The 25,341-nt window shown below is 41.7% G+C and overlaps 1 protein-coding gene across 2 annotated transcripts in view; it reads left to right on the forward strand.

Annotated features, from left to right (window-relative positions):
• Positions 1 to 914: 914 nt before the first annotated feature.
• Positions 915 to 25,341, forward strand: part of Gask1b (golgi associated kinase 1B) — a 64,869-nt gene continuing 40,442 nt past the window's right edge. Inside the window, exons 1-4 of one of the 2 annotated variants that reach the window (XM_006232514.5) lie at positions 915 to 1,108; positions 1,405 to 1,634; positions 2,432 to 3,566; positions 21,570 to 21,784. In XM_006232514.5, the coding sequence (XP_006232576.1) occupies positions 2,666 to 3,566; positions 21,570 to 21,784 (1,116 nt within the window). In that variant the 5' untranslated portion in view covers positions 915 to 1,108; positions 1,405 to 1,634; positions 2,432 to 2,665. The remainder of the gene's footprint in view (positions 1,109 to 1,404; positions 1,635 to 2,431; positions 3,567 to 21,569; positions 21,785 to 25,341) is intronic. The other variant, NM_199105.2, reaches the window with a different exon arrangement.

Here is a 25,341-nt window from a genome sequence, read left to right on the forward strand (position 1 = left end):
CACATTGCTTAGCTCCTGCTAATCCCTATTGTTATGGAAGGGGGACAATGATGACTTGAACTGTTCTTTTCTAATAATGAACATTATTTTGAGGTGAGAGAGGAGTCAGCCAAATTTATCAGCTCACACAACCTTTACTTGCTTCCTAGGCACCCCCTAACATTGCTTTTAAAATGCCTGGAAGAGGTTTCTGTCAAGTGTTTATTTTTAACTTTTTAATTTAATATTTTATGTTGTTGAAAATAGGACTTAAGAGCTCCCACATGCCAAGCCAGTTGTTCTGTCAGCAAGCTGAGTCTCATCTCATGTCTTTCCTTTGTGAAGACTTAGGTCAGTGAATCTTTTGAATATGCGGATAGCATAAGATAGCTTTGAAAAAGCAGGTCTGCCATTGTCCCCTCTCAGAAACTTCTGAGATACTCTCCAGAAAACAAAATCACACTGGGGGAGTATGCTTGAAGAGTTTTGGAGCATAAAGAGATGGACCTCAGAGCCTGAATTTCTCACAGAGTTTGGCCAAAGCCCGTCAGAACTTCAAGCCTGTCCATCTCTGTTTTGTTTCTTTTCCCTATGTATCAGAACTTTTAAAGAGGAAGAAAGCTTTGAGAACGGGAAATTCTTCACTTTTTTTTTTTGGCGTTGTAACACAATATTTTTAGGATTATACAGCATATATTCTATTCTTTTCATTTCCCGACGCCACATCACAGTCTTTTGTTTAAAGGGGGGAAAAACCCTCCCTATCCCATTGGTGGCTTGTTGTTTGATTCTGTTTGCTGCAGAAGCAAAGACAAGGAAGCTCCCTGAGACCCCAAGGTCATCTGATACTGCCTTTGTGCCCTGACATGCAAATGAGCCAGGCCAATCACTAACCTGTTTTTAGAAGACCTCCAATCAGAAGGGGTCCAGGCTGCCTTCTGAGTGCTGTTGCTGTGTTCATTTGCATGCCGCAAGTGCCTTCCCGTCTCCCGCACCCTTGTCTCACGCTTCCGGTTTTCCACTCATTCCCAGTGACCCCCTTCTTAGTTTTGTCTACTTTTCCTGGTCGTTTCCCTCATCCAGGACTGGTGGGAGACAAGTGTTAGTCTGCAAACAGCCCAGATGTAAGGTAAGTTGCAGGCCCTTGGTCTCTGGTGTCCTGCTCCCCCTCCCCAACTCCACGGGGTCAGGCAGGGGTCAGTGGCACTCATTTTACAAATGTATTTATTTGGCAACGCGGGGGTCTCCACCAACTCCAGCAAACACTTCAGATCACTGCAACTTCCCAAGGCTGACACTTCTGTGTCGCTTAGCAAATGGGACACTAGAGGGCTCCCAGGGGTTGAAGGAAGCAGAAGTTGTTTGAATGAAAATTGGCTCTGAACTGTGTTTAGAGAAATTCAAAATTAAATTTTATTTTTCTAGTCATCTTTAAAAAGAACCTCGCGTGTCTGAAAACGGTGCAGCAGCCAGCTTACAAGTCATTTTGTGTCGCTGTTAGAAGGCAGCTGCTTTTAAGGCTGAGCCGAGATGTTTGAAAGGTGGAACACTCTTGACCATGAAATATGTTCTCCTTACGTGCCTCAGCCTTTCAAAGTTCTGTGCATTAAGTCAGGGATTCCATTCTTCCTGGAGCTAAGCGTGGGGCCAGCTGTGTAAGTAAAGTTTCATTTCTCTTTTAAAACTAGTTTTTTTTCCCTCTAAAACTGTGAAGAAAAGACAAGGCAAAAAACCCTGGAGATTCTTTTCTTTCATTTTACTCTCTTTAGTAGAAAGAAGAGAAATAAAAAGTAATTGGATTTGTAGTGTTTGTGTGTGTGTGTGTGTGTGTGTGTTTGTGTGTGTGTGTGTATGTGTGTGTGTGTGTGAGAGAGAGAGAGAGAGAGATTGAGAGAGAGAGAGAGAGAGAGAGAGAGAGAGAGAGAGAGAGAGAGAGAGAGGGAGAGAGAGAGAGAGAAAACTTACCCTTTCCAAGTTGTACAAACGTTAAGGGGCAGTTAAGTAACAATCCAACATATAGAACATATTGTGAAGACAAGAGAATATGTTTAAATGTGAACTTACTTCTTGGTGTTTTTGCCCAAGTAGTTAATATAGACCTTATATTATTAGAGTGCCTATAAAAATCATAAAAGGATTCATTTCTTGTCTTATTGCTGAATCACCAAAAGGAGGTCTGCAGGGGATCCTGGTTGATGATGTTTTAAAGTTTTGCTTCCCAGATGTAGTTAGTGGCTTTCAGTCGGAGCTACCAAATGCTCTTTGCAGCGTATCTTCATTACTTTAAAGTGAAATCAGACTCACACATTTATCTTGCTTCCGTGTTTTAAACTTTACCCCAAACTTGGTAGAATTTCTGGAAGGAAAGGGTTACTCGCCTCTTTCCTCTTGTAGAGGAACTGAAATGGGTTGAGTTAGTGACTCAGTCAACTTTGTTTCCATTCATTCCCAGAGTCAGCCCCCCTTTCTCCTGGAGAAGGCTGATAGGAGTTTAAAAGGCTTGCGGTGGTCAGTGCACAAAGCGTTCCCAGAGCCCGCGGCGACCCTTCTCTTTTACCTCTGCCTGTTGGAGACCACTTAGATATCGAAGCGGACTGGGCGGCTGGATTCAGGAAGCCATGAATCATGTCACCAGGAGCCAGCTGCAGACTTTAAACTCAGTTCAGCATGTGGAAGCGGCAGAGAAATGACCTGTCCAGACAAGCTGGGGCAACTCATAAACTGGTTTGTCTGCTCCCTGTGCGCCCCACGAGTGTGTAAACTTTGGAGTAGCCGGCGTCCCAGGACCAGACGGAACCTCTTGCTGGGCACTGCCTGTGCCATCTACCTGGGCTTTCTGGTGAGCCAGGTGGGCAAAGGCTCCTTCCAGCATGGGCAGGCAACTAACAGGGGGCCACCCAACAACCAGGATATCTTCAAGGTACCCTTTCCAGAGATCCCCCTGGATGGTACCCTGGCCCCTCCAGAGTCGCAGGGCAATGGAAGCACATTGCAGCCCAACGTGGTGTACATTACTCTACGTTCCAAGCGCAGCAAGCCTGCGAATATCCGTGGCACAGTGAAACCTAAGCGCAGGAAGAAGTATGCAGTGGCATCTGTAGCCCCTGATCAGGAGGTGCTGGTTAGACCATCCCTTATACAGCCGGAAGTTGCACGGGCAGCAGATGCTGAAGTTCCTGGCTATGTTCAGGGTTACCTGACTAAGGTTGGTGAACGACCCTGGAGGATGCTGCATGGTCCTAGAGTCAGAGGTTCAAACTTGCAGCAGCCTAGGGCCCCAGAGAGCAACATTAGGATTTACAGCGAGAGCGCCCCCTCATGGCTGAGCAAAGAAGACATCCGCAGAATGCGCCTCCTGGCTGATGGTGAGGTGGCTAGCATCCTACCCACCATCTTTGAAGGTGGTACCCGCTTGCTGATGTTGGAAGGAAGCACCTCAGGCTCTGTGCCTGGCTGCGGCCCTAGCCCCTGTGGGCTTCTCAAGCAACCTCTGGACATGAGTGAAGTGTTTGCCTTCCACCTGGACAGGATCCTGGGTCTCAACAGGACCCTGCCATCTGTGAGCAGGAAATTAGAGTTCATCCAAGGTAACAGATTCACTTGCTTCTTATTTGCAGCTGCTGGGGATTTGGGATCATTTTCTCCTTTCTCCCACTTTCTCTGAATTATTTTCCCCACCCATGTTTCCCATTTGGACAGCAGCAGCAGCGTCATCTTTCCATATGCGTGGCATTCTTCTTTTTCCCAGTCTGCTGCTGTTAACGATCTAGCACGCGGCTGTGCTGGGCATGTGAGGCTAAGCCCACACTGCAATCTTTGCTCTCCATTTCTCTCTGTGAACTTTCTTTTGGTGGTATGTTAAATCTAATTAAAAACAATGACAATTTTCACGATGATAGGAAGCCAGGGTACAGAGCTTGCTGACAGCACTACATAGAACCTTACAGGTTTCTATGGAAACTTCCTTCCTAGATGGTTTAAAGAGTAAGGGGGTGGGGGTGGGGTGGAGAAATGATGGCTCAGCGGTTAAGAGCACTCAGTGCCTTTGCAAATGATACACACACACACACACAACACACACACACACACACACACACACACACACACACCCTCTACAACCACCCATAAATTTAATTCAAGGCTATTCAACACTGTCTTCTGACCTCTGTAGGCACCAGGCATGCATGTGATACACTTACACATACGAAGACAAACACTTCTATGCACGTAATAAAGATTACATTTTAAAAAATTAAGAAGAAATTTCCTCAGCAAACAATCTTGGTCAGAGGCTCAGACAGAACTGACCACATAAGAGTCAACTCTTTTACCTCGACTGTAACCAGTGAACTCGGCCTCCTTAATAAATAAGGAACGTAAGGTGAAATCACAGAGTGTGTATTAAGTTCATGCCCCACAGAGGATACTTTCTGAATGAGAATGCCATGAACCCCATGAAGTTTTGGTAGCTCACACATAGAAAACAGTTCTTGGCGCAGACCAGACCTTGAATAAGTGTTGGCTATTGCTGTTATTCCACTGAGTACATGAAGTACCAAGTTCCTTGAGTTGCTTTGGGCCGTCAGCTCTCAAAGGTCATTTTCTCTTATGAACAAACTATCAGTAGGACTCTGCTAGCTTGACTATTCCTATTTCGTGCCAGAATTTCTCTGAGATATTTGATTCTGTTTCCTGGGTCTCTAGAATATCAAACCCCCTAAGATTCAGTTTGAAGAAGTCTCTGGCATGGTCCTCTCTCCAACCGCATCTAAGTGGCAGTTGAAATAAGTTAATAGAGTCGTGGCTGCAGCTCAGTATGACGAGCTCAATCCCTCGGATTTTGTATGAGATGGCATCAGTGGTTGCTCTGCTCTTGCTTCAATATCTCATTCCTTCAGTTTCTTAGAGTCATGAGGTCAGGTCAGCTTCCTCAGGAGAGCATGAAATGGCTCACAGGTATATCTTCTTATACATGTGTCTTGTTACAGTGAGGCAGGGGACAAGAACAGGCCAGTTCCAGCGTGCAGTGAACATTCTCACATTTCCCCTTCCTAAGTTGCTTTTTTCTTCCAGTTTCCATTGGGTGTGAATTTCCCTGTCTGGAACTACAAGCTTAGTTTTAGGTTGAACATGTCTGAGCTCTGAAGATCTGACTCATTCTGTATTGTCCTATTGTACTGTGTCGTCTCTCCCTTCCCACTGGTCTCTGTGTCTGGGAGGCAGTAATGTTTCCTGTATTTTTCATTGTGTGTCTGGATCCTATTGGAGTGTGTAATGTACTGAAGATACTCAATGAACATGTTGAATGAACGTGGGAATTCCTGCTTGCCTTGTTTCTTTGATGCTTTGTAAATCTGTATTTGGATTTGCTAAGGAAAAGTATTAGTATTTTTATCTTAAATCCAGGCTGGGATTTATCTGGAGTGCTTCATGAAACGTTTGCTGTGGAGGCTAGTGATAAATGTTCTTCGTAGCCTTGTCACAGTACAAATAATAAGACTCAAAGATGTATTATACTGAGGACCATCAGCGTGGTGTATTGGTATTATGCTAGCATGATTTAACGATGGGTTTTCTGTAGGAGGAGCAATACGATTTGTTTAAGAGATATGGTTTGGTCTAGAAATACATCTTTTTACATGAAGGAGAGAGTAGGTAGTTAGCACATCTTGTATGTAGTCTGTCCTAAGGGGGCTGTTTCAATTCTTTGACTTCTACTTGTGTTTATGAAAATACATTTATGTCTCATACAAAGAACACAGCTTGTCTGAAGCTCGGAGTTAAGTATTTGGCTTTATTTTCACCGACTCTTCCAGAACCTTACCCTGTTGGCATTTAAAAAAAACAACCACCTTAATTTGAAATGAAAGACAAGTAAGTCTGTTTAGAGTCAAAAAAGGAGAATGAATTCTTGAGACCATAAAGAATAAAGGCTCTATTTCCTCCATATTTTTATCCTAAGTTTCCAAGTCTTTCCTGATTTCAGCAATCAACTTCCTTAAACAAATCCTTTAAGGGGCCAGAAGGCATTTATTTTTCTCTCTGTGTACTTAACAATCAGAATCTCCATCATTTAATACAGTATCACAGGTGACCAACACTCATGTACACATACAGGCTGTGGAAACCTCTCCTCTCAAGGGAACAGTAGCCTCCATTGTAACAGTCGCTCACTGGGTGTCACTTCCCATCAAGCACCATTTCGTTTTTTAAGAACTGGGACTCCATTATCACATGAAGTCCACATAAAAGTGTTTGGAAGTGTACTCAAGTCACAGGACCTTGGAACTCCATGATAGGAAGTTGATGAATATGGAGATAGAAGGCCAGAGAAAATAAGCATTTTTATTAAAAGAGCATTAATATAAATGGATATAAAAGTGGTGTGTAACACTCCTAAGAAGGTACAAAGAAGACCCCTGAATGGTTTGTCCACTCTTGGTCTCCCAGTAGAAGCTTTCCATTGATTCAGTCCAGTCTAAGAGGGTCCCAATTATAGACACACCTCACCTCATTATGGGTCTATGTACAGGAATTAGAAGATAAGCTCAATATGGCTGACCTAGACACACCTCACCTCATTATGGGTCTATGTACAGGAATTAGAAGATAGGCTCAATATGGCTGACCTAGACACACCTCACCTCATTATGGGTCTATGTACAGGAATTAGAAGATAGGCTCAATATGGCTGACCTAGACACACCTCACCTCATTATGGGTCTATGTACAGGAATTAGAAGGTAGGCTCAATATGGCTGACCTAGACACACCTCACCTCATTATGGGTCTATGTACAGGAATTAGAAGGTAGGCTCAATATGGCTGACCTAGACACACCTCACCTCATTATGGGTCTATGTACAGGAATTAGAAGGTAGGCTCAATATGGCTGACCTAGACACACCTCACCTCATTATGGGTCTATGTACAGGAATTAGAAGATAGGTTCAATATGGCTGACCTAGACACACCTCACCTCATTATGGGTCTATGTACAGGAATTAGAAGGTAGGCTCAATATAGCTGACCTAGACACACCTCACCTCATTATGGGTCTATGTACAGGAATTAGAAGGTAGGCTCAATATGGCTGACCTAGACACACCTCACCTCATTATGGGTCTATGTACAGGAATTAGAAGATAGGCTCAATATGGCTGACCTAGACACACCTCACCTCATTATGGGTCTATGTACAGGAATTAGAAGGTAGGCTCAATATGGCTGACCTAGACACACCTCACCTCATTATGGGTCTATGTACAGGAATTAGAAGGTAGGCTCAATATGGCTGACCTAGACACATCTCACCTCATTATGGGTCTATGTACAGGAATTAGAAGGTAGGCTCAATATGGCTGACCTAGACACACCTCACCTCATTATGGGTCTATGTACAGGAATTAGAAGGTAGGCTCAATATGGCTGACCTAGACACACCTCACCTCATTATGGGTCTATGTACAGGAATTAGAATGTAGGCTCAATATGGCTGACCTAGACACACCTCACCTCAATATGGGTCTATGTACAGGAATTAGAAGATAGGCTCAATATGGCTGACCGAGGCCATCATCGTTCATCTTGTTCCATCTTTTCAAGCATGATGGGAGATCCCAGGTCTATTTGCATTAACCTATAGCTGGGCAAAGTCATCAGCTACAAAGCTTGTTTTGTAATAAAGGCTCATATACACACAGGGATGTGTATTTTATACACACGATGGGATGTAAAACACAACATCCAAATAATGCCTGCACTGTAGTATGCTGGAGACTGTTGGCTGTCTATGTTCAGTCAGATGGCTAACTGGGGTTCAGTGCTGCCACCTGGCCTTGCTAGAAAGCATCATCAGATGCTGCCAGTCGAGCAAAGAAAGATTGAAACTCAGAATTTTAAATATGATTTCTACAGAATGCTCTCATACCACCATGAAGTTGAAATGTTGTAAATTAATTTGAGCTACGGTACAGGGACTGTCATTGTAGACTATCTGCAGTACACATTTCTCAAGATTAAAAAATTAAATTATATGTCTATGTGTATTTGAGTATCTGGCTTATGCACATGGATGTAGTGCCCTCAGCGTTCAGAGCAGGGCACTGGATCCCGTGGATCTGGACTTACACATGGTTTTGAGCTGCCTGATATGGTGTTCGGCAGTGGAACCGGGGTCTTTCACAAGAATAATATGCTTTCTGTAACTACTGAATCATTTCTCCAGACCTGTCTTCACAATTTTAAAAATTGATAAAAGAAATAGTGATTCAATCATCACAGAATTATTAGCTCAGATTACTCTTGGACCAGTTCGTGGTTTAGAATGATATGTTTTAAACGAGTCTCTTTAAATATAAAAATATATATTTGAAATCCATGGACTTGCCAATCAATAATTAAACCCAGCTATTTTCTGAAATGTTGCAAAGCTATTTTAGAAAAAGAAAAGAGTATGTATAGGAGAGACTGTAATTAGGTAGGGAATGTCAGAAGATCTAGTCATTGTTATGGACACAGATTTGTGTTGTATGACTATCTTTGAGGGAGGTCCAAAGATAAAAATAAAGTGTGCTTTAAAAAAAGATCCAGTTTTAGCCCCTCTTCAAACCTTTAAGATTAACTATAAGCCTCTGATGGGGGGAAAGAGGTTGGCTGGATACCTGTTTAGGAGAAAGAGTGGCTGAAGGCTAAAAGATCTAACCTGTAAAACTGGTTAGAACCAACATGGCCAGCTGGAATGATGCCTAAGAGTCTTTACTAAAGGACCTCAGAGTCCGTCCTTTAATCAAAATATCACCAACTGTGCACTTGCCTAACACAGACAAGGTCCTCAGTTCAATACTAAAGACCACAAACAAATGAATAAAATAAAATATCAGTAATATCTGATGTGTAGAATTGGTAATAAACATAATAGACTGTAAATTCTTTGTAAATGCATCTTATTGCATCTGACACTGTGACAAATGTGGGAAATCACATCTAAGGACAGAAAGTGGCAGAAAACCCCCTTTCATTCCAGGTTTTCCTTCCTGTTCTCCACCTTAATCAATGAAGAAGCCTTTCCTTTGTTTAAGGAAACCAGTGATCTAAAATCCCAAGGATCCACCCACATCTTGAGAAAACAACACCCACTCTTGGGTATGTGGCACTGTCATGGCATTTTTAAATAAAGCCCAGTTTAGTTTTATAAAAAATAACGAAATATAACAGGATATTCTTTGCAGTAATATTTAACTTGTCATCTATAAAGACCTAGTGCTAGACATAACATAGTATGTAATAATGGTGTTGTTAGCCATGTATGTAAGACAGTTGGACTCCATGCATTTGGAGTCATGCATAGGGGGAAACCCCTGTAAGGACAGAAAAGTTACCCATTGAGCCCTCCATTTCCCCATTCTTAAGTGGAGAAATTCCGAAGCTACATAAAGTTATAAATTTCTCCCCAAGCCACATGGTTACTGATTAGTAAAGCTGGGACCTGTACCTGTTTCTTCACAGGGTAAGTCTTCCACAGTTTGCTTCTGTAAACCAACCTCATGTTTTAAATACTGTCTGGGACAGTTATGATATAATGACTAAACAATACTAATTTTAGCATGCTAGTTTCTGATTGTGCTACTATATCAACATACTATTTATTTAATATTTATTTAAGTCCAACAATATAACTCTGACAGTATTTTTGCTCAGAGGAAAAAGTATTGATGTATCACTCTGAGCAAGACTGTATTTATTTTTAAACGAAAGCTAAAATTCTGATATTTAACAGATTTCCATGTTTGGTTTGAACAACCATGAGCATGAAAATATGATTGAACATGATAGTTTGTTTTCTGTCTCTCTTGTTCAAGATTCTCAAATTACTGCAAAGGGCACCAGGTACACATGGTGTTGTGTCCATATGTTCAGATAACTTTTGAAAAAAAATTAAAACCTTTTAATCTAGGGTAAGGCAAAGCAGACTATGACCACGTGAAAGTCAATGCATTTAAAAAGGAAAGCCAGGGCTGGCGAGATGGCTTAGCAGGTAAAAGCTTTGATCTCTGGAACTCACAGGGTAAAAGGAGAGAAACAACTTCTGAAAAAGGCTTTCCTTTAACCTCAACAAGAACACTGGCATGCATTTGTTCTCCCCCAATATAAACAAATGAATAGATGAATGAATGAGTGAGTGAACGAGTGAATAGAGAGACTAGAAGACAGACAGACAGACGGATGGATAGGTGATAGATGAATGAAATGGAAACCCAGTGCCATCTGACCTGTGAATTAGGAACTTTGCCAAAGCTCTCCTCTGGGCTGCACATTTCTGTGAATGGGTCTCGGGAACACTGTTTGGGTAGCATTTAAGCATCTTGCTATTTTTCATACCCAGCATGGAAGATGCATTATGTATGCTTTATTTTTAGGATGCTGTTTTATTGCCATGGAGCTGTCATACTGAATTAAGGTAGACTAGTTCCAAGAATTCTGTGCAGCGAGCTGCTTAGATGACAAACTACAGGCACCCCACAAACTTCCATTTAAATTCATTGTGGATCCCAAGTCGCTCACTGTGTCTCAACTTGCATTGCCTCTTCTTATTACAGAGCAGGGGAAATAGATTGTGTGCTTTCCCCCACCCCCTGTCTTTTCTACTTTCCTGAGGAAGTCTTGGGAGCCCGAGCTGCTGGTGTATCTGCCAGGGCGGAAGACTATGGCAGCTTTGCTTTTCCTGTTGTTTCAGGGATCAGGTAGGGATGGTGCAATCCATTTCTTTGGAGCTCTGAGAACGCCTCAGAACAATTTGAAATCACACTGGTTCTGATCCCTACAAACCCTTGACATGTCTGCAAACTTTCTTAAAACATTTACTTAGGACTGTATAGTCATGGTTTATTGTTGAAATTTCTGCTCAAAAGCACATTCTATTCTTTATCAGAACAGCCCCAAGGCTATTTCTTTAGCAATCCAGTTGAGCTGGCCAGCTCAATACTTGCATTCATTTAGGGACAAAAGTTTCCTGAGCTTCCCTCCCAAGCATCACCGACTGGCTGCAGTGTCCTCTTGTTTGCCCACTACATACCTTCCCAGACACACTGGAGACCTGGCAACCTTCTGCTATGCATCTGGAATTTCTCCCCTGATCTCACTCTGGGCTAGGACAGAAGCGACAAGAAGTGGTTGTTACACGGGATTCACACTGTAAACATGTTCCTCAACTCCATGCAAATCTACCCCTCTGCTAGGATTTTATTTATTGTCATTCCTTTAACAAACGTTTATTGAACACCCACTTTTTACTAGTCACTCTTCTAGTCCTTGGGGCTACAACCCTGTACAACATAGCCCAGGGGAGCTATCCTTGTGGACCTGACATCATCGAGTCTTACTGCTATTGATTGCAGGCTTCATGAAACATTCTCTTGAGCTTAAGGCCATGATGTCTCTATGGACTCTGCAGCTCTGGGTTGATGGAAGGACTGCACAGTTCAGTAGGACCAGGCAACCTTTCTTACCTTAACTAAGGGTCAATGCTCGTGACTTCTGCACAGTTTGGCTGTAATGAGCTTAGTCTATGGGCATTGAATTTGTCTGTGAAGCACTGTCCCAGAACTGGGGCAGGGAGTAGGACTTCCCTATGTAATAGCCATTCAATTCAAATCTGTGTAACTGAGCATGTATACTGGCAGTATGCTTTGCCTGGGTTTGATTCCAGATTCAATACCTTACTGATTTTTATTTTTTATGAGCATAGCAATGATAACAATGATGATTAGAATAATGATATTTATAATAATATTTAACCTGGCCTTGTCACTAAAATTGACCCCTCCCCCTTTCTCTTCTCTTCTCTTCTCTTCTCTTCTCTTCTCTTCTCTTCTCTTCTCTTCTCTTCTCCTCTCCTCTCCTCTCCTCTCCTCTCCTCTCCTCTCCTCTCCTCTCTTCTCTTCTCTTCTCTTCTCTTCTCTTCTCTCTCTCTCTCATATATATATATATATATACATATGTATATATATTTAAATATTTGTAGTAGGGCGTACTGTATACTTATAAATGTGGCCTTTTGTTTTCATTTAGTTTCTAAGCTGATTTAGCATCCTGTGGTATGCTTTTTAGATTGTCATAGTTTCTCTAATTTTACTTGAGATAAGTAAATGGGCAACCACAATTAATTCAAAGCAAGTTCTGTAGCTGGGGATGGATATTGTTTTTTAATTTTTGGAATGTAGAACACTTTCCTTTCGCAAGCTTGTTAAGTCCTGTAAGAGTATCATAAGCATGATTACCTTGTGGTACAGATTTTCTGTGGAGAAACTGAAGCTCAAAAGATAACATGATGGATAGTGAAACTGATACAGATGTGAGTTGGGGGACTTCGGTAGCCTGATCCTCATCATCCTGCTGCCTTGCTACCTCTGTGATCAGTCATGCCACAGGAGGGCCTCCAGCATTGTATCCCCATTCCTCAGCCATTCAGAATGTAGCCTGCTTTCAACAGCCTAATTGTTCTGTCTCTCTCAAGTATAGCCCCGATGCTTCCGGTCTCATATCAGTGGCCTGAGGTCAGAAGGTGTGCGTGTATGTGTAAGGGTTTCCACCCCACCTCTCTTGCTCCTGAGTTCTATAGCATCATGGATGTGTGAGAGTCAAGTGCTAGTTGGAGAGAATGAGGGCACAGAAAGCTTTGTACATTTTTCAGCTCTGTTTCTCAAGTTTCTCCCTAATCCTTCTCATTCGTTTTCAGGGATGGCCTTGAAAGTAAGGATTACTGGGGTCTCACAACAGCTGCATTTTTGTTCTGAGTCCATTATCCATGTCTTGGAACACACTAGTTATACAAGGACATTGGGGGATTATGAAACAAATCATTCATGTGTCCCAGTTGTTTTTAACGTTCATTTAGTTGTGTGTGTCGGAGGACAACTTCCAGCAGTTGTTTCTCTTTCACAATGTGATCCAAGGCTCAAACTCAGGTCATCCGGTGTGCACTTTCACCCACTCAGCCATCTTCCTGGCCCAGAACCAGCTCTTAGAAGTCACTGTGGGTAGAGCAGGAGCCGTGATCCATGTAGAAAGGCAGCCAGCCTGAAAGGCTTCTGAGGGCAGTATGCCCCCAGGAAAAGCAGTTTTGAACTGGAGATTGGGGCTACAGGGATGAAGGGAGACAAGTTTGTCTTAGATGGGCAGTTTGTTCTTTATCCTGTGAGGACCCTGAGCTTTGTCTTCAGCATGTGGGGGATGGGGAGTAACAGGGTTTTAGAGAAGAGAATGTTATGGTTGGGCTTGTGTTACAAGGCTACTCTTGTCAGAAACTCATGACACCTTTCGCTGTATGAACCCCAAGACTCCCCAGATTAGGTTACCCAAAGGCAAGAAGGACTTTACCCCCCCCCCCCAAATGTGGTTGTTTGTAGAGTTTGACACCCTTACAATATCCCCACCACCCTGGGAGGTCAATTTTATTTCTGCAGGTTATTATTATTTGTTGTTGTTTTTGTTTTTGTTTTGTTTTTAGACAAGGTCTCTACGTAGCCCTGTCCTGGAACTCAGTATGTAGACCAGGCTAGCCTCAAACTCAAGAGATCCACCTGCCTCTGCTCCTGAGTGCTGGGATAATGGGACGTGTTACCACACTCAGCCCTGATTCCTGCACTTTAAAATAAACACTGAGGCAAGAAGAATTTAGGGGTTTCCATTTGTGAAGTAGAGACTTTTAGTGAGTGTGTGTTCAGGGTTGCTCCACGAGCAGAGGTTCAGAACAAAGGATAGTTTTAAAAGTGGAGTGGATAGCTTGGGCGGGTCATGTCGGAAAAGTCCCATGGCATTCTTCCCTATTCCCAGGCTACACACTCACGTGAGCAGTTAAACATCAATGAAAGACTGGGATGAACTGAGCTCTGTTCAACCCAGAGAAGGTCAACTGTGAAGTGAGTGGTAGTTATTTGAATACACAGACTTTTTTTTTTTTGCTTGCAGAAGTGGTCTAAATTACCTAGACATCCAATGCCTCTTTAATTGTACTTTTAGTTGGTAACTGTGTATACTTTTGGGTTATAATTATATATGTATACAATATAGATATATAATATTAATTGAAAAATATATTTAATGTGGCATGGTAGGCTAATTTAACCTATCACTTCAGATACTTAGTATTTCTTCATAATAAAAACATTTTAGCTGTTGTTTAAAGCTAGTTTGAGATATTATTTTGGTCACCATTTTGTGCAACAGATCATGAAATTTTAAAGGCGTTTCTCTCTCACATGTATGAACATGGGCGTGTTCTCACCCATGCACTCCAGAAGTCCTGTGTCTTCCTCTGTTCCTTTCCACTGCATTCCTTCGAGACAGCGCGGAGCCTGGTGCTCATTGTCTCGGATTGGTTAGCTGGCTCTACCTACCCCTGCCCCTTTACCTCACTCACAGCACCAAAGCTGCACGCACATGCAGAATTCAGGTCCTCACACTTGTGCAGCAAGCGCCTTATCCACTGAGCCATCTGCCCTGTCACGAGATCATTGAATCTTCTTGTCCCATCTAACTGAAACTTTGCATTCCTTTTCTTTTTTCTTTTTGTCATCATATGCCCTCGAGTCATCTATCTATTCTTCCTAGACTCTAGCAACAAATGTTCTACTCTCTTCTAAGAGTTTAGATACTTCAGTGTCTACGTATGGGATCTTGCAGTATCTGCCTTTGTCTTTCTGTCTTGCTTTGCTCAGACTTCCTGTTTCTTCATGATGTCCTGAGTGACAGAATTTCCCCTGGGATAGACTAAATAGTATTCCATCGTGCACGTGTGGTAGCACATGAGGGCTGTCAGGCAGGTTGCCTCTACTGCTTGGCTGTGGTGAAGGATGCTTTAGTGTCCACGGAAGTGCAGACTCCTGATTTCAGTTCCCTGCAGAGCATCTAGGAGTTGGGTGATAGGGTCATATACTTTCCTTTCATTACTCTGAGGACCCTGCAAACAGTTTGCCACAATACTGGATCAGTTCCCTTCTCCCCAACAGAGTCTGAAATTTCTCCTTTCCCTAGGATTTTGCCAGGAGATTTTTTTCTTTAATCTTAATAATGGTTATTCTAATAGATGTATTAGGATGCCGCCTTGTTCTTCAATTTATGTAGAAATCTATTTCCAAGACAAATCCTGAATTCCACCACTTGGTTAGTTTTGTAACATCTACACATATGGAAACTACATACTCTTGTCTCTACCCTTTCTCCTTCAAAATGAACAAACAAACAAACAAGCAAACTTTATAAAATCTTTGGAAGATTTGTTCCTTGTTAGACTTGCCAGAACTGGGGTTTGTTTCATTGGATTTACACAGTCTTGCAAGTTGAGAAAGTTTTCTCTATGCATCTTGGGTAGGTTAGTATCTTACCTAGAGTGTTAGGTCTCGCCTCTGGTCCTGAAGACACAGTGGTGGCTTCAGGATAGAAGCAATACTGTGTGACTTTTTTGTTTACCCTATCATAGCAAGCCCTGAGCTGCTTCTCAACAAAGCTTCCTCTCCTAGTGACCTGTGACTTCCAACCATATGTCTCAGAGCTCATCTCATTTAGTTCATCACTGTTCCTGTTCACTCACTTCTTCTCCTGTCCCTGCTGTACATGTATACTTGCTTGGCTATACTAACTTCTAAGATGTTTAAGCTTTAGCTCTTTCCTGGAACCCTAGGAAACTTCCTGATATATATATATATATATATATATATATATATATATATATATATATATATGTATATATATATATATATATATATATATATATGCTTTGTACATATTTCTTCTACTGCAAACTTAGGACTACATAAATCCAGAGAGTAAATGATGCTTTTAAATAACTTTTAAATGAATAGACAAATTAACAGTACTGAAAATCCAGACTATATGTGAGCCTTCATCAACTCCTTCCAACTCATTCCTCTCTCAAGGGTATCATGAATCTCACATTACTATTTGGGCTTCTCTCATACATGTTAGCTTGTCACACTCACAAGCTTCAAGCTTCGCCTGGTCACTTCAGTCAAATTGTGTACATACAAGTATCCTTATACTGATGGAGTAGGGTGTATGTAGATTAGGAATATATATGTATATGCATATATCCATGCAATAACAAAGAACAGAGTCCATACACTTGAAGAAGAGAGGGGAGGTGTATGTAGGAGAGTTTGGAGGGAGAAAAGGGAAGGGAAAATGTAATTATATTTACTCTCAAATATAAAATTGAAAAATAGAGATAGGTAGGTGTGTGTGTATGTGTGTGTGTCTGCTTGTATGTATATATCTATAACTGAGAGTAAGAGTTAGAGACAGAGACACAAAGAGACACAGAAACACACAGAAAGAGATAGACCAGACACCGAAAGACAGAGACACACAGAGAGATATGCAGAGAGAGACACACAGAGAAAAAAGGGACAGACACACACAGAGACAGAGAGACACAGAGAGATGCAAAGAGATAGGAAGAGATAAAGAGAGAGGCAGAGAGATACAGAGAGACAGAGAGAGACACTGAGAGTTAGAGAGAGACATAGAGAGATGCACACAGAGAGAGTTGGGGGAGAGGGAGACAGAGAGAGATTGTTTGCAGTGCTATTGGGAATACTAGGCAAAAGAACTAGTGTGTTCAAGCCCTATTCCTTGGTATATTAAGATAATGTCTCTTTCACATAGCTCAGGCAGTAATATAAACTAGGCTACCATGAACTCAAAATGCCATATATATATATGTATATATGTATATTTATACTTATATTTCAAATCCTGCCTTTTTGAGGCAATGAAGTTAATAAGACTTAACAAGTTTTTGTACCTAGACACGTTCTACAAGACCTTGGAGCAGCATGCATGAACACCTTATTGCTTTTAGCAGTGGGCAATCTGTAGTATAAGGCTTTCTGTCAGTGACTTGCTGATGCTTGTGATGGAACCCATGGGATTTATTTCCTGCAATGAAGATGCTCCACTGGTTTTGACTGGCCCGTGCTTTCTTTCAAGGATCTGTAGAATTGTGTTTAGTGAAAGGCCCGATGCTGAACTCTAACTTCCTTTCAGTCCCATTCACAAGGAGTCTTGGAACTTGGCCCATTCGATAGAAAGGACTTTTGATTCACAGTTTAGAACACTTTTGCTTATTTTTGTCTGCTGATAAATACAGGCAGACATTCACACTCTACCAGCATGCTTGGCCTGCCCCTATAGTGTAGCGAAACCAGTTAGCCAGTGTTTAAAGTGAAGGGCATTTAATACATGCAGACAAAGGAGATTGTGTAAAGCATACATTTTTGGCTAATTTTCATGTCCATCTTCCCCAGAGAATGTCTTCTTTGTGCTGTTGAGTCAAAAATGACTAAAGAGAACATCAAAATTCTGAGGAGATATTCAGATATTGGAAGAGAGGAGTTTTTACTGGCAAGTTTCCTTCTTAAGACAGCTGTGTAACCTTTAATTCACATGGACATCCACACATCTGTTAAAGGCTGCTTCCCACCACTCTGACAGTTAGAATTTTATCTCTTCACCATTAAGATTTCTCCAGAGAGCACAGCACTGCATCATTTTGACAAATATGAATGGAAGGAGGTGAACACTGCTCATTTAAAAAACCCTTCAGGGTGAATGCCTTTAACCAGGCTCCTGTTTCCAGAGACCATCTTCCCATCATCCCTTATGATCTATCAACGCTCCTTTACTCCTGTATTTTATATAATGTGGAATTCTCCCCTCAGTGGCGCTTACTGTGCCGGGATCTGCAGCTACGCCGACAGATATTATTGCCCACTGGGTCCCACATTCTTGGCTGTGGAAAAACAAGAGGCCTGTGCTCCTCTACTCACCAACCGGGGAGCTCAGATCTCTGGCTTTCTCTGTTCTCTGGGAATCCCTTTCCCTGAAAGGCATGTCTTTATGTTCTACTCGGGAGACATGGATGGCCATGGAGAATAATTTATTGTGCCAGTTTGCTGAACCCACCTTTGACAGTTTGAGAAATGATTTATTAGCTATCGGGATAGAAGGAATATGAAATGACTGTGCATGTGCCTGTAATCTCAGTGCCCATGGAGCAGAGACGGGAGGAACGCAGGTTCAAGTCCAGCTGTGGCTACAGCTGGAGCTCTGCAGCTGGGTGATGGGAAGAAACCACGAGTCGTGGTGGCGCACACTTTTAATTCCAGCACCTGGGAAGCAGGAGCAGGTGATCTCTGGGAGTTTGAGGCCAGCTGGGTCTACACAGCAGATTCCAGGTCAACCATGGTTATATGGTGTGACCATGTTGGTTTCAAACCAACAAACAAGTAAACAAATTAACAACAGGAAAAAGCAACAAACTATCAAAGAATCTGATGATTTATAGAGAGACTGATCAATCCATGGGCTTACGACTTGTGGCCAAAGATTTTTGCTTTCATAAACTGATGTCTGCAATTTCACACGGCTGAAAAATATAATGAAAAGGTTGATAATATTACTCTGACAATCGGAAATAATGTGGATTCACACTTTAATGTTTACAAAAAAGCTGTGTTGGCTTAGTCATGACCAATTGTCACTTTATAGTGTGCCACTGTGACACTGAGCCAAGCACATTGTAGAATGACTGTGGCGAAGATCACATGACTGACAAACTGCAAATGTTTACTCGCTGCTATTTGCATGGTACGCAGACCACTGGGCTACATTACATCACTGCAGAACAATTACATCAGTGCTACTCAAATATTTAATTGTAAAATAAACATCCGTACTATAATGTCTAATAAAACAATTATGAGAATCCACATATTTTTATTTTTTCCCTTGTATAATTTTTGGTTCCTTATCCTGTGAAAATGTATGCTTCCCTAGAGCAAAAAGTTGGCACCTACTTGTTTATAATTTAGCTTTAGGCTCCAAAACACTACCTGGCATATAGTAGTTGCTCAGTAAGCAGAAATGGTTGTTGGGTGAAGACTGTAGGAGGTGCATATGTAAAAACAGCTGCTATAAAGTCATTCTTGATTATGCATTTATGCTAAACACTAGGATGAGGGGTTTTATTTACTTGCTTTATTTTTTCTTTCATTTCATATGTCAACGTAAAAATTTTACCTGTTAGTGAGTTACAGGCACACTGTATAATGTGCAAATCAGGGCAAACCTATCCAACATGCTGATCTTACAACAGTGGTGTGGCTACAGTTAGCAATTATATGCTGAATATGCTCAAAAACCTTGAGGAAGGGAATTCTGAATGTTTGCACTAGATAGAAGTGATAAAAGTTTGAGGAAGACATTTTTTCTTTATACAAAGTCTTATTTAATAATCGTGAAGTCAGTTTACAAAGATACATCATCACCCCTGTGACCCAGAGGAGGAGGGGGAGGAGGAGGAGGAGGAGGAGGGGGAGGGGGAGGGGGAGGGGGAGAAGGAGGAGGGGGAGGAGGAGGAGGAACATTTTCAGAGACTTGTCACTTGTCTAATGTCACAAAGCAAGGAAGTCAGATTAGAGAGCAAAAACTCTGTTGGGTTCCATAGTCTAAGCTTCAGCTTCAGCTTCTAAGTTAGCCACATTCTCTTCCTAAAATTTTAAAGCTATTTATTTATTCAGATAAGAGTGAAGAGGGCAGGAAAACTTCAGAAAACAAAACAACTGATTGTTGTGGTTTGCTGACAACTGGTTTTTTCCTTCCTTATACATTCTCATCCATAATTTTCTTCATTGCCTAAAATGAAGAGACTTCTTTTTCTTTAATTTTACAGTAAGGTATGGATGCTCTTTAAGATTTGGAGAGAAGCAAGGTTTCTCTGACTTCTGTAGACCGCTTCTTGCTCCTTCTAGGGCTTGGGTGCAGATGAAACAGTTGCCTGCCTGATCTTGCAGTGACTGTCCTGTGGATATGCAGTATTAGGCTTTAGTTACTTTTGAACACTGCCTTGTTCTGAGATGAGAAGCGATGTTGGTGAGTCACAGGGTGGGGGACACTGGTTCACAGCCTCTCGAAGTACAGATGTCCCATGTGCTTGTCTCGGAAGGCTGCATGACATTATCTACTCATATTTGGTCACATGGGTCCAGCTTGTCTTCCTCACATGATCAATCGTACATGGATTTTTATCTCTCCGACATCTATCAGCATAGTACTTGGCATATACAAGATTGTCTAGCTCTGCTGTTTTAGAATAGAATTAGGTCTTAGGAACCCCAATCAGTAAAAAGGAAATGGGAAGGAGGAAAGGAATGGAAAACTGATGATCTTTTGGGTCAGTTCGAGGTTCTTTCTTTCTCTTAATTGTGTGTCAGTGACTGTGGTGTACGTGCTGATGTGTAGAGACCTTCCACATGCTCTACCCTTTGGAACAGGCTGGGATGAGAGCAATTGAATGGTTGAGTTAATGTGTTTAAACTGTCGGTATGCCACCAGCTTCCGAATGTGTCAAGCAGCTGACAGTTTCCTGCAGGTAAGAGCACTACAAGTTTCAAACAACGGGGTTTGAGTTTCTAGCTAGGTGAGGAAAGTTGGAGATTTCAAACATCCCAGGCTGTTTCAAAGGGCTTTTAGAAATTCCTGGCATGTCTAGACACTCCCATCAGAATTCCTGAGGGCTCTGTTGTTCAGGCTTGTTCAGAACGAGTTAAGGGGGCTTTCTAGATGCTTATAATTGAGTTGTTTTCTTCAAGAGCACTTTACTGACTTTTGAATTACAAGCAACCCTGATCATCACCATCTCTGGGACTTTACGTGGATGAAATGGGAGCTTGTAAATGATAGTTCTGGTTTAAGTCTGAAATATTGTTCAATAGATTCCATTGTGATCTTTTCTGTTGATGAGGATTCCACAGGAATGTATTATACTTTATTCAGTCTAGCAGTGATAGAAATTGCATTTCTGTCCAGTGACTAAGATCCAAACAACTTTACTGACATTTTAAAAAATGTATCATCTATGCACATGCAGTTGAAGTGACATTTGCTTAAAGACACCTTATAAGGCTATGTGTGAGTGAGTGACCCTTTCCCAAGAGCACTATTGTGCTTGCACACTTCTATCAGAAAAGAAAAACAGAAACAAAAACACTTCTTTCTCCTGCTTTCCTTCCTTGCAGACTCCAAAAATTGATGTGAAACATCCATTTTCTTGTTGAAATTTGTGACTTCTAAAAATTCGCCCCACCCCCCGGCATCCTGATGTAGCCTCAGAAAATCAGACAGCTGTTATTACAAACAGAGACCGCTCTGCTCAGACCTTGAATAGACAATTATAAATGTCTGGATTATTTCCTTTCTTGTGGCGGCTGCTTTTTAGATGTGGAATAAAGCCATACTAAATGAGAAGATGCTTGAGTAGTAGTTAGTAGCCTGTTCTTGCCACATCCATAAATCTTGTTAAATTTTCTTTCACTGTCTACAGTAACTTTCCGTTTTATAAGATTTTTAACAGTCTTAAAGCTTGTAAAGACACAGGGACCATGGGATTTGGTTCTGTCCCACAGCCGACAGGTGAGAGAGGGCATGAATTAGTTGAGTGACCTTCCCAAGGACATTTGCCTACTTACTAGGGCAGCCTGCTGAGTGAACTGTTTGCTTTTCTGATTTTGTAGATGGCCGGCCTCGACCTATCATTCTCTGGGACTCATCTCTAGTACCTTCAAGCAATGTTAGCCATTCTTCTGTTAAGATCACCTGGGGAACTTATCAGCAGTTGCTAAAACAGAAGTGCTGGCTGAACGGCCGGGTTCCCAGACCTGAATGGGGCTGCACTGAAGTCCATCACCACGAGTGGTCCAAGATGGCTCTCTTTGATTTTTTGTTACAGGTAAGTTTATCCAATCCCCTGTGGTGATCTAAGACCGATAGTGTTGTAAGGCCTCAAAGGAAACTTCAGCAACTGGAGTGTCTACGAAGTTGTACTTTAAGTTATCATATTGTTAAATAGTAATTGGGAGAGGATTTAAGACTTACAAGTCTTAGAACGCTTGTAAAAAACATCCTCCTTTTGGTGAGTACCTTTTCTGTCTGTGCGTCTAGCTAGAAGGAAGGAAACAGGAGCGGAAACATAGATGGAAGACTATAGAGTGATTTCAAGTCCAGTCTAGGGAACATGACCCTCTGTTTTAAAAGCAAAACAGAAAAAGTAGAGAAAGCACTAGCCTAGTCACTGTCTAGGGGACAAACTGTTGACCCAGAGAATGGTCTCCCATGTCAGTGATGCAGAGTGTATAGTGAAGACTAAGCCAGCGTTTAATGGAGTGGAGAGGCAGCCAACAGCCACTTGGAATTGCTACCCTGGACAGTGTTTGAGTCTAGCTCTGAGTTATAGATAGGTTATGTATTATGTATGGATTATCTCATTTGTAAGCTTAATCAGTATATGAAGGCTGTGAAGTAAGCTCCCTTCTCTATATTGCATGTAGGAGAACGGAGGCATGGAAACAATATGTATTCTGACAGCTTACTTGCAAACTGACAAATTAGCCCACTGCAGAACGACTGATGCTAGTGAAGTCATGAAACCCTTGGGACTGACACATGTGAATTTCGCACTTAGGATAGAGCCACTGTTATCCACTTCATGCCTCCTTGTATCTCTGTGCGGTAACATAGCAGTGTTCTGGAGAATGTTTCTGGAGAGTGTTAGTCTCTCATATGGAACCCTAACCTCGGAATCTCCAGTCTTCCCACTGGCTCCTAGCAAACCTGACTAATGTTTGCCTTAGAAGGATGTGCGATTTTAGTATTCTGGCAAGGATGCAAACATCCCCTACATTGCAGAGTAAGATGCATTTGTATCTTCCAGAGCAGTTTACCACGCCAACAAGTGTGACAATCAGTGCTGCCCAGGGTCTGAAGGACAGCTTCATGACAGCACCTGCCTGTGTTGGGTGAAAAACCTTAGAATATCCTCACTACTACACAGGCAAAAACATAAGACAGAACATGAACCCAAAGAGCGAGCTTGGTGTGCTGTGCAGAGATGCCCACGGAGAACTGTCTTTCAACACAGTGATCTCGAAGCTTGTCACTGATAGACACAGAACTACCTATAGCAAATGAAAGGCAAATCTATGATTTAGTGTTCTATATTTTAAATCTGAAACCCTCAAGTAAATCTCATTCTGACCTAAGTTTCATTTGCTATTCAACCAAAGAGAACACACACACACAATTCACACACAACCTATGATCATTATAAAAGTACTATAAAGTAATTATACCACACTCCAAAGCCTTTTGGCCTTTGCTTTCTTCTGGAAGTGTAATGGTTAGGAAACTATAGTATATGAAATAAAAGCCAGATCCACGTCAGAATTGGTGCCTAAATATTAGTTTCGACTGTTCTGATGTCAAAGGAGAGAGAACACATGCCACCAAATAGTGAAGAGAAAGTGTTTGAGTAGAAGTTTGGGGGGTAAAATCAAGACACTGTATAAAAGCCTGAGAAGATCATGGGTGTGATGACATTTCGTGGTGTTTAATCATCTTAAATAAGCCATTTAAAGCAGAGTCTTTGTTTAAGCAAATATTGGGGCTTCCTGCTTTGGACATAGGAAGTAGCAAAAAGGAAGGAGTCCTTTATACAAAGTATGTGTTGACTGTGTTGCTCTACTGTTCATTACCCTAACTGAGCCGGAACGAAGTCCAGCCAATGCACTTTAGCTTCTGAGAGCACTGGCAGCTTTACCCATGCAGGGACAGTGTCTGCTGCCTTGGGGATGAGTGTAAGCACATGCAGTCATCACAGGCAATTTTAAACATGCGCAAATATCCCTATACCTTGAAATAAGAATACTATGGTTCACCTACCACTCACAGAACATTTATGTTGTGTATCTGGTTCTGAGCACTAAGAAAGTAATTCCGGAACTAAGTCTGGTTGTTATTTATATTTTAGAGATGAGGAAGCTGGATCAAGCAGAATTTAGTAATCTTGCCAGGGTCACATGTCTGCTACTTCCTGGAGTCAAACCAGAAGTTCTGCTTTAAAAATCAAGCCTTCTTGATTCTTGAAGGGAACAACTGCCTCCTTCATGTCTTATACAGAGTTCCATCTCCAGTCACTGTTCCAAGTGAAAAATCTAGGAGCCATATGTGTGCTTTCTGTGAGGGCCACATGGGTAGTGACCAATATCTTGATATCTCTTAATTTGCTTTCATGAAGGAATCACTCATTGGCTCCTGTCTTAGCTCAAGGCTCTGTCCTTTCTCTCTTAGATGCCTCCCTTTAGCCACTTCAAACTGTATGAGCCAAGATCACTTACGGCAGAGGTTAGATGTCTGCAGGGTGTGGCTCTCTCTGCTTCTGTAGTCTATGCAGTTGCTCCCTTTGCCTGTGGTTGGAAGCTTTTCCTCTTTGGTAATTCACGAGGAAGAAGTCTGGGCAAGGATTTACCACAACTTGCTCAAACTGTAATACCGATTGGAAGCTCCTAACTCTGCTTTAAAAGCTCTGTATAGAACTCAGAATATCATTTATTAATGATTAATTTAAATAGTATTTGCAAATACACACACACACAGACACACACACACACATGCATGCAGAGATAATGTTTTGTGTGCTGTGTGGGAACATCACCTGCCAATAAAAATCTTATAGTCAATAAGCTGAGCACGATTAAAAGGTGGGACATCTGGCAGAGACAGGGATGGGGGGGAACTCTGGGAGATAGTCAGAGGGCAAGGTTCCCTGCCCTGACTCAGAGGAAGTTGGACATATGAAACTGAGGAGAGGTAACTAGCCATGTGGCAGACACAGACTAAATATGTTATGAGTTGGTAGGAACAAGCCTAGCTTATGGCCTAGTCATTTTTGAACTAATAATGAACCTCTGTGTTGTTATTAGGGAACTGGATCATGAGTAGAAAAGCCCACAGTTACATATATATACATTCATACATACATACATACATACATACATACATACATACATACATACATACCTCATATATACATACACACATACATACATGCATACACACATATGCAAATGGCATCTGTTGGGAGGGATTACACTTTTTCTTTACTTTTCATTATTTATTTCTATCAGTGAACAGGCGAGATGCTCATCTCCTTTAGACAGTACATCATTTTACCATTTTGTGTCAGGTCTGATGGTTGCAGCTTCCCTCTTCCCCACTGTGGGAAGCAGAAGGCAACGTGGTGTTTCTGCCAATCAGATGAAGGGTGATGAGGTCTTATTTGCATTTTTCAGTTTTATAGTGTGTGAGATTGAGAATATTATATATTCAGGTATTTTGTTTGCTTCCAGTAAATCTCTTGTTCACATTTTACAACTTTCCTTATTGACTAAAAACTTTGTATATTATGAGAAGGAAACCTATTCACGTCTGCATCAGGCAGCTTTTTGTGAC

The sequence above is a fragment of the Rattus norvegicus genome, chromosome 2 (assembly GCF_036323735.1).
Source record: "Rattus norvegicus strain BN/NHsdMcwi chromosome 2, GRCr8, whole genome shotgun sequence".
NCBI classification, from domain to species: Eukaryota; Metazoa; Chordata; class Mammalia; order Rodentia; family Muridae; genus Rattus; species Rattus norvegicus.